The 10,107-nt window shown below is 40.0% G+C and overlaps 1 protein-coding gene across 1 annotated transcript in view; it reads right to left on the bottom strand.

The window, feature by feature from the left end:
• Nucleotides 1-2,396: 2,396 nt before the first annotated feature.
• Nucleotides 2,397-10,107, bottom strand: part of MAMSTR (MEF2 activating motif and SAP domain containing transcriptional regulator) — a 226,524-nt gene continuing 218,813 nt past the window's right edge. The window contains exons 13-14 of the mRNA XM_078654933.1: nt 8,290-8,773; nt 2,397-3,084 (exon numbers count right to left, since the gene is read on the bottom strand). Of these exons, the coding sequence (XP_078511059.1) occupies nt 3,054-3,084; nt 8,290-8,773 (515 nt within the window). The 3' untranslated portion in view covers nt 2,397-3,053. The remainder of the gene's footprint in view (nt 3,085-8,289; nt 8,774-10,107) is intronic.

Here is a 10,107-nt window from a genome sequence, read left to right as displayed (position 1 = left end):
AGACATTGATTTTTGTTTGTGCAAAGGACCTTCCCAGACTAAGTGACTCCTGTCAAAATAGTGTAGGTGTTGTTAGCATAGCTTTCACATGAAGTAGTCATGATCAGTGACAAATGCAGGGGATTACTAATGTTTTCCTCTGCCTTCTTACATTATAGGGCACAAAGCCCTTTGGGGTGGGGGGGTTCACTGAGAATAGGAACAGAATCTCTTTGGTAAAAAGCAGGATTGTAGGTCTGTGGGAATATTTTGCATAATGGTTTAGGGTTACCAACCAACAGAATGTTAGCTACCCTATCAAGAACCATTGCTTGGTCCACCAGTACTTTGATTGGTATATTGGGGAAGAAGAACACTTATAGCCTGCTGCAAGAAGCCTTCCTATGGCTTGCAAGGATATTAAAACAGATCAACAATCGTGATATTCCTGAGTTTTCTAATTGCTCGTGTCTCACTCTGTTAACACCAACTCAGTTGTGTCCCTTTATGCTAGTCAAATAATGTCTTTTATTGTTTTTGCCTCACTAGTCATAGTGAGATCCTATCAACCTGCATAAACAGTTAAGTATGCATTGCTAATTCATTGCAGTACAGTGCTTACTTAGTGGTATGGCACATGATCACAATGGTGGAGGTGTCAGTTCACCATAACTTTCTGGTCCCATATTGAGAGGGTTGAGGTAAAAGTCCCTGGTGGCCAATGACAATCTCTAAGTTGGAAAGAACACTCTAGGCATAATTATGCTTCACTGTTTGTTGATATTGCTTCAAAGTGGCAGATGTTAGATAAACTTGGAGACAAAGAGGTCTTCTTGCCTCATCATTGTCACTAGTCTGAATATAGGGGCCGATTAGGATTGCGGTGAATCCGCATCCTCCGGGTCGGCGGAAGCCACCGCCGGTCCGGAGGATGCGGATTCACCGCTGCGGTGATTGAAAAGACCCCCCGCCAGATTAGGATGGCAGGGTGGTCATCTGCGGACGGGAAGACCGGTCGCCTTCTGACCGTGGCGGAAAAGCTCTAATATGGTGGCGGTGTCTATCAGACACCGCCAGCCATATTAGGATGCATGCGGAAACATGCTTTTCCACGGCTGGTTTTCTGCCGTGGAGAAGCATGTGGTCTTTTGTGTTTTGGGGCCTGTTGCGGGCCCCCAGGTGTGATAGGGGGTGGGGGGTGCACATGGGGGGTACCTATGGTACCCCCCTGCCTTTGCATGCACAAAGCGGCAGGCACCGCGCGGTGCCCGCCGCTTTGTGCATGCAAAGGGAAAACATGCATATTTAACATTGAGGAGAGTGCTGCTTCAAGCAGCACCCGCCGCAATGTTAACTATACAGGATGTGACCGCCAGGGTGGCGGTCACATCCTAATTCCGAGGGAGGGAACACCGCTGGCCCTGCGGACGGTCTCTCCACCTCAGGTGTGGCGGACGGACGCAGGTCTGTCCGCCATCCTAATAGGCCCCATAGTTTTTAATATATTCCTTCCCACATGTATCACAAACACACATTTTCTACGACTTTGTTGATAATGGATAATATGAGGTAATGGAGTACTGACCAACTATTGTGAGGATCAACTGTAAGCAATGAAGAACAAATAAGTTCCAGTGTGGTCTTTACAACCACTTCTGGTGTGGAGATTGTTGGATTTTAGGGACCTTTTCTCAATATATGGTACAGACCTAAGGAGCTTTTCTTTGGCAATAAGCATGTCAACCATTTTGCTGGGACTCTTTGGATGATTATTTCCTGCAAGTCCCTTATGTCTTTTTAATCTTGTCACAGAATCCAGTTTCAACTAATAAAAATATAATATTGGTTATCAATAGACAATTTTATCTCATTCAGCCTAATCTAATAATTTCATTTACTACCTCAGAACATTTATTTAAGGGGCCATCGCCTACTGAGTCTTTGTGAGCCACAAATGAATGATTAAAAAAGATCTCCTTAAAGTGCTTCATTAGGAACCCATTGAGTATTGCACCCTCCACCCAACATGGAGCACAACCCAATAATGAAGCATGTTGCCTTGGAGTGTGAGGATCTGGTATCCCGAAAAAGAATTACATTTGTACTCACAAATAGTCTACTCTCTGTGGTTTTAGACAAGCTAACTTCTTTCCACGTCATACTATTTTTGGGAGATATTGGACCTGAGAGGACCTTTGACAGACTGCCTAATTCCTCTCATTGCCCAATTTGTGTAGTGGGTCTCTGAATGTACACTATTTTAAAGTGTGCTTTAAGAACATCACCCACAATCAAGTCTCTTCATTGTACGATGTCCCTGGGCCTGGGCACCTCTAAGCCCCTGTTTCGCTTGAAACAACCAAACCAACATGTAACATCACAAGATAATAAAAAAGGAGGCAACTCAAACGAGAATGCAACAATAGGAAACAATTTAATTTATCCTTGAAGAATATATTAATTTCCAGAGATATATCATACACAGCACTTTTTAAATATATATTAAATTTTGTATGGCACTTTTCAATCTTGATGTGAGTTGGGCTTCCTCATTGTCCATTAGCCCTGGTTAATTAATGATTTCTTTGGAGAATCAATATGCACATGAGATTGTAATGCTCAAATTATTCCACAGTCTTTAGTCCCACCACCACAACAAACTGGAAAATGGAGCTGGATAGAGGGGCAGGTCCAAGTGGACTGTGTGCTGTTTGAACTCACATGCCATGATTTGAAGTGGAGTGGGATATCTGGGGAGGCAAAAGTGAACCAGGAAATTGAAGATAACTTTCTTTTTGCTAATACATCACATGATATTTATTAGTTTTTTGGTTTGCTTTCTAAAGGCCATCCTTACCACCCTACTCACTCCACTGCACCTTATCCTTCTGCCAATGGAAAGAAAATGTCTTGAGTTCTTCCCTGTCTTGTGTCTCCTGGTAGTAAACCGAAATCCTGACATCATTTGCATATTTCTCTTTTGCAATATATGTTTCCTGGATTTATTTCCTCTTTGAGTTTTTTCTTTCCAGGAACTTCTTTGTTTTTGCTGCTGGCATATCTCCCACTCCTCACTAGACACAAAGGACGTCGAAATCAGGCTTCCTGGGGTGAAAGAAAACAAAACTGAAGTGGTGATGTCGCTGGGAATGGGGAAGGAGCATTAAAGGGAATGACCAGGTATTACTGGATGTGTTAGTACAACCAAGTTACCACTTCCCGCTTGAACATCATCCCTCCTCTGATGGCAGTCCTTATTGATTGATTACTGGGGCATTGTGTTCTTAATTATGTCCAAAACCCTATATTTCAACTGAACCCACTAGAAACGGTCTGATTAACTGGAATATGTACACGAACAGCTTTCCCTGATACCCTGGTCACATTGAGATATACAAAATGTGAAGTCTGAAGAATAAACAATTATATGTTACTTCTTATAAAACCCAACCCTTGTTTCCTTTTACCTCTATTAGTTTGTAAGACATTCATTAAAGCCAGTTCACAGGACTGGCTTACACCGTCTCAAAGAAGAGATAATGTGATTGTTTTGGTAACATATGTGCTCTTAGCTGGGCTTGATATTGTAAGCCATTTTTCAAAACGTACACCATTTTTCAAAATTGTAAACTCATGGGAAAAGAAGGCAAACTTGGTGTTTGAAGCCTGCTTATAAATTGGGCTATTTAAATTATTTTATCCCTGCCACCCGTGGACCTGTTGGAAGGCCTGCTGGGGGTCTAACCATTTGGGTCAGACTTGATCTTGATTGTAACATTCAAATGTTACATACTGATTCCTTTGACATTCTAGCCATTCGACCAAGGGTATATAAAGAGAGGCCTTCCGACATTGACATATTCACTGTTTATGCCAGAGAGGTATATATGGAGGATTAAGATCCCATACCATTTCAACCATAGAAAAATATCTGATAGCCCACCATTCCTACTCGAGCTTTATACTAGAGGGTAATTTTACCACCTCATGCCCTTGGCCAGGGTGAATCCTCTAGAAATGGTGACAAGGATGAGTTATGAGGAATTCCAGTGCTCATTCTTCTGCCTATACAAAGGTGGTTTGTGGCAGCCTTACAGCTTAAGGCCTTCATTTTGGACTTCGTCTTAAGAGCCACAGATGAGAATGCCCCCTCCAATTGGCAGGGAGTTAACACCTATAGTAACTCTATCCACTCAAGCCGCAGAGATTAATCCTATTAGATATTTGTTTATGGTCTTCTTTAGTGGATACGAGGGTCATAAACTGGATTGAAAGTGACCATGATCTGCTAAGTCTTCTTATGGCTTCCTTTTGTCTTAGACAAATAAATGACCAAGCCGCATTAGCCCACACATTCCCTCGAATGATATGCAGGGCATCAATTGGTCCAAAGTAGTGGAGTCACCACTCATCTTATAGCAATTAAGCATAGATTTACAGGATTTCCTGAGGGACATGTCTTCCCGGACATCTTTCTTCTGAATATGGAGTGTTTATGATTGTCACTCATGATAACCTTTTAAAGAAAATCCTGTCTCATCTTGTCGTCCCTAGCAAGGGCAATAAAAGGAGTCACCCTAAAGATTCCAACTGGTTCAAAAGGAATGCAGACTTTCACGTAAACAATTTGGTAAGGCTCTTGGCACAAAGGATATTCAAAAAATGTAATTGGCAAGAGAGATATACAAAAGGGTTCAAGCTTGATCTGACCTCTTTTGTGAAATGTTATCACATTAGCAAATTGTTTTCACTTTTTTGAAAATTGGATATTCTGAGATTGGTATTTTATAGCAAACAGATATTCTTTAATCTATACTTTTTATATAACTATATTCCGTTTATATTTTAGAGTTGTGGACATTTCATATGTAAATCAAAAGCCTTTTTGGTTTTCCTAATTGGTGTCATCCTTAACAGTTAATTTGTAGAATGCTGGCCTGATATGATGAAAGATGATTTTGCACGAAACCAGAGATGTGATTTCTTTGTAAATTGAGTTAAAATGTCAATTAAGCTCTATTTAAAAGAACATAGAAGAACCATTAGTGGAATCTCAGGTCCTACGGTTCTGGTCAATCCGAAACTTCTGATTGGTAGTCCGATGACTAAAATTGACCACTTAACAGCTTTTTGAAATATCCTGAAGGTTTTACCTAGGTTTAAAGTTGAGGAAGGATGTGTAGTAATTGTCAAGTAAGGGATTCTGTTTTTAGGGGCACAGTAAAGTATGTTGGAGAATGTAGTCTGCAGGACACCCTCATATTACATCCCAATTGTGAAAGCATAACAAATGCAAGAAATGGTAGGTGCATTAAACAACCAACATTGTGGTAGTATAGCTTGTGCACATGCACATTCACAAGACACCATGTCTAAACACTCAATTAAAGTAGCTATGTGGACAAAACAGGCTAGGGATTGGCCATACATTTGATTTACAAATGCCAAGTGGGAAACTGTAACCATATTCCTTGCTCCAGGGTTTCTGCTATTGAAAGGGAAGCCCTCTCTATGGATAACAAATTATTTTAAAATTGTACCTTTTGCTCTAAAAGCTTCTAGCCTTACCCACCCAGGCCATCTGCTAGTGAGTGCACATTGTATTGCATGTTGATATCACAGGATCAACTGGCTATCAATGCGTGAGTAAATCTTAGCATTGAGAAAATGCAATGGCCAAATGTTAGAGGGTACCTTTACCTACTTCATATGTTAATGAATGAAAAAAATACACTCAGAGGTCTTGAGAACAATTACAACATTTACACAGGGACAGAAAGACTAGGAAGTTGTCACATCTTTGGCACCTTTAACCTTTTGACATTCAACATCCAAATCTTGCAATATAAATATATAAATTAATTAATATAAGTAAGATGAATGATCTCTTTGGGTATGCCACTATCAGGGAAAATACAGTATGGGAACCATAGAAGTGAATCCCAAATGATATTACATAAAACTAGTGAACCAGTGCTCATAGCAGCTACAGTTTCTGCATTTATTTGAATTTCTATTCCCTCTTAAAAATCCCAAGGATTATACATATTAGCCATTTACCCTCTCTTCTTCTAACCCTGTTCACTCTACTTTGTCTGTTTCTTTAGTATTTTAGTAATCTTCGTTCTCCCTGTCCCCACTCAATTTCATGTAAATAGGGCTAGAACAAGTTTAGAATTATAATGCCAGCCTTTGTGTTTGATTTTTAAGATTCGAAAAGGAATAGACACAGGTGCTTACAAAAACACGTGTGCAAATTGCTTGATGTTTTGACATAATGTTAATTATGTTTTGCATATTTATAAGTAAACTACCTCTTTTTTTGTATTTTCTACTTGTAGTTCCTCTTTTGATCGTTTGTTTATAAGGTAAATAAATCATGATTTACTGATTTGTCATATTGTTGTCACTGGCCTTCAAACATAAAATACTAGTCATGTCACTTAGTTACCAATCAAGTGTACTTACTCCTAAATGCTAAGCTCTTGTCATTACACACAGCTTGGCTACCAGGCTAATTTACTGCACTGAGTTCTAACATGTGATAGATCTGCCAGCATTACAAATATATAGTAGTACACATGGTTAATAAAAACAGATGACAATAACCAGGCAACGGATCAAACATGATATAGAAAACTACAAGCTTTTTAGAGACTGAGAATCTCGTGGATTTCAATATTCCTGAAGATGGCTTTCAAAGTAGTTTGGGTGCAGGTGGTAATGGAGCTACTTAAGGCACGATTAATGATAAGCCCGAAACATCAGGCAACAATGAAGATGGCTCGTGGGAGAAAGCTAAGACGAAACCGGGTTTTGGTGAGAACACATTAACGGGAAGGTAGACATGTTGGAGATAAAATTATTACCATAATATTTATTATAGCTTCTTGTTTTGGACACCTCATTGTGTCTAGCTCAACCTGTTTTAGCTCATAATCTACTGAGGAAGAGATGCTTGAATGTAAACTTGTTAAATGAGAAGAGGACGTTCAGAAATATGGCATGGCATTTGTTTGCCTTTAGAACTCAAAGTATATATATATATATATATATATATAGATATATATATATCTATATATATATATATATATATATATATATAAGTGGTCTGTGTTAGTTATGTACTACTTCTCATTTTAAGATGTTACAAACCGATTTTAAAGTTGTTTTTAAATTACAATCACGTTCACAGGTATAAACTTAGGTCTTGTAGAGTTCTACATTTGATATAACAGTTCTAAACACTGTTGGGTTAAACTCTGTCTTTATGAGCTATAATAACAGACACACGGTGGTTGGACTTGTAGAGATGTAGCAGGCAAAGTAGCTGACTGGGCAGTTTTACTGGTTTATCCGTAATACTGATATATTTTGCTGGGCCTACAAGAGGAATGCTGGAAAACTGAAGATGCAACTCAGGATATTCAGGTACATGATGGAATGACTGAATATTAAGATTCAATGATAGGCGGGTTTAATTGTATCAGGGTTTATTTTAATCTGATTTAACTCTAAAGGACATTTGCAATGAGTAATCAACTGATCGATAGGCATCGAATTGGAATAACACCTGGAAATATTTCCACGATATAGATTAAGATCTACTTTCCATAGTGACCATAAAAAGGCCTTTCAGTGGTCTTTGTAGGCCTGCATTGTGCAGGTTTGCTACTAACCCAGTTAGTGATGTGGCAATGTACCATCATGCACAGTAATACATTGTTTAATGTGTGCAAACTATGAGGGTTTACTTTGCATCAGGCAAGATAAGGCACCCTTGTTAGGTATGTGTAAAGTGCAGAGGAGGCATCAATGCAGATGTTCTGTGGCTAAACTAATGTATTTGTAACCTTATAGAGGATCTGTACTCCCACATGTTGCATGTGTGTTTGGAATTAGCATTTCCCTTTTCAAGTAATAGTTTAGCCCTCAACATTTTGTTTTCATCATTCTAAATTGCAACTCAAAACAATATTTGTTTTGTTCTTTGGTGTAGGGGTGACAGACATTGGCAAACAAATTTGCCTCCCACCTCGCAGAGAACTTCCTACATGATGGATCGTTTCATCCGAAGTGGTAACCACAGTGTACTTCTCCACAATGACCCTTTAACTGTCCTGGGGCTTGGGAGAGGGGTTCTCTGTGCTGCCTTTTTCTCCTTTCTCCCAGATATCTGTGGAGATAGACGCCTATAAGAAGAAAGATTATCTTTCTTTCTTTCATTTCTACTAGACAGTAGGATATGAGAAAGCATGTTTAATGTCCCCCATACATGTGATTGAATTCATTTTAAAGCTCTGTGTTTACCACTGCTCCACCATGAGGTCAATCATTCTGTTCACACTGAGGTCCGGAGAATCGAAGAAGTCAGTGGAGAAGATGCTGGTTCCAACAGGACTGCTGGGCCCAAATCCAGAAGTGGATCCTGAAGTTAGGGCCTCCAACCAATCTGCAGGGTCAAAGGTTGCCTTAGAAGTAGAAGATGCTGAGGAGGATGAATAGGAGGATTGGCTGGTTCTGTTCTGCTGACGATCCGGTGATGGGGGCATCTCGATCTGGTAAGGGGAAAATACCATCGAGAGACTGTCCTGGGTTGAGAGAAAGTCATACTGTGCCGAGATTGGGAATTCCATGAGGCTGGGTGGTGGGCCTGGTGCTGAAAGATAATCATTGTTTCGTGGCCTCTTGGAAGGACTCCCTTGTGGCTGTGAACAAGGAAACTGGTCTTCAGGTGGCTCCTCTTTTATTTTGGGTGTTTCTGTCATAATGGTTTCTGTTGGCAAAAGCTCTCCTACAATGATACAAAGTAATATTCGTTAGCCAAGTTACAGTTTCCCAATAGACAACTTTTCACACCAATACGTTTTGTAGAGGACACAAACAAAATGCAATAAAGCAGTGTGAAGCACATATCTGGTTAGTGATACAATTCCAATCACGTACCAGTTTATTTGCCTCAGAGCTTTTCCTAATTTCTGGCCTTTCTCACTTGTTTGAAATCTCAGAGTCTATAGCATTTCCCTGTAATCTCATGACTTTCCCCAAGAACCCCTTTTTTTAATGGGAGCCTGTGTTTACGTTCTGAACACAGGATCCCATTGAAGTCAATGGGAGTCTGACCGAATTGTATCTGGATGCATCCATATGCATCCTAAATGCTTGTTCGGACTCCCCCGATCCGAGACGTTCGGAAAGCATTCGGGATTCGATTCGGTAGGAATGCTTTCCTAACAAGATCTTAATCGGCCCCTAAGATGGAGACGTGTACATTTCCTGTCCCTGCTTGTCTCTATTATCAAGGACAATTTTGAACTAATTAATGATTGCCTGCTGACTCTTAACTGTGCGCCCCAATCTATCCTGGTGGCTTTATTAAGTTTAATAGCTCTAATATGCTAGCTCTTTTGGGCTTCGCCTCAACCAAGTAAAGCCCTTCCCCAAGTTGGTTCAATAAAGAATGTAGAACTGCAAACAGTAGGCTATATTGAGCCCTGAATGACGTTCTAAGAACCCAAGACACGATTGTCAAGGCTAGAGCCATATATAAACTGGCTATTAGGATGCAGAAAACAGAAACAAAGGAAGAAACCTGAAAAAACATAGTCAAAGCTTGCAAAGACAAAGATGCTGATGCCTCACCTTTTGGAAAATTGCAAACACTAACAAAAGTGGTCCTGATAACTCAAATGGGCAGGGCACAATATCAGCCTCAACGGTTGGGTGGAACACTTTAGTCATATCTATTCTTTTGATGCAGACAGGGATAATAATATGCAGAAGTCTCCCACAAACTTCCTGTTTATCACTTGAGGAGGTTGTGAACGTCATAAATGCTAATCCATCTCATAAGGCCCCGGGACCTGTTGGGGTCCCTATGAATTTGTCTAAAATCAAACACAACTTTGGGGGCCCATCTTAACTAATGTCATCAAGACTGACCTAAGCATCAGCATTCCAACATCATGGCAGACCACTACTGTTGTTCCTATTTATAAGAAGGGAAATAAACAAGCTCTTAAGTGCAATAGACTAATGTATTTAATTGATTCAGAGGCTAAAATTGTAGGATGTATTATTCTTCATAGAACTGAGGCCTCGGCAAACAAGAATAAGGTGATTAATATG

The sequence above is a fragment of the Lissotriton helveticus genome, chromosome 7 (assembly GCF_964261635.1).
Source record: "Lissotriton helveticus chromosome 7, aLisHel1.1, whole genome shotgun sequence".
NCBI classification, from domain to species: Eukaryota; Metazoa; Chordata; class Amphibia; order Caudata; family Salamandridae; genus Lissotriton; species Lissotriton helveticus.
Note: the sequence above shows the minus strand (reverse complement) of the source record. Positions and strands in the feature narration are given on the sequence as shown.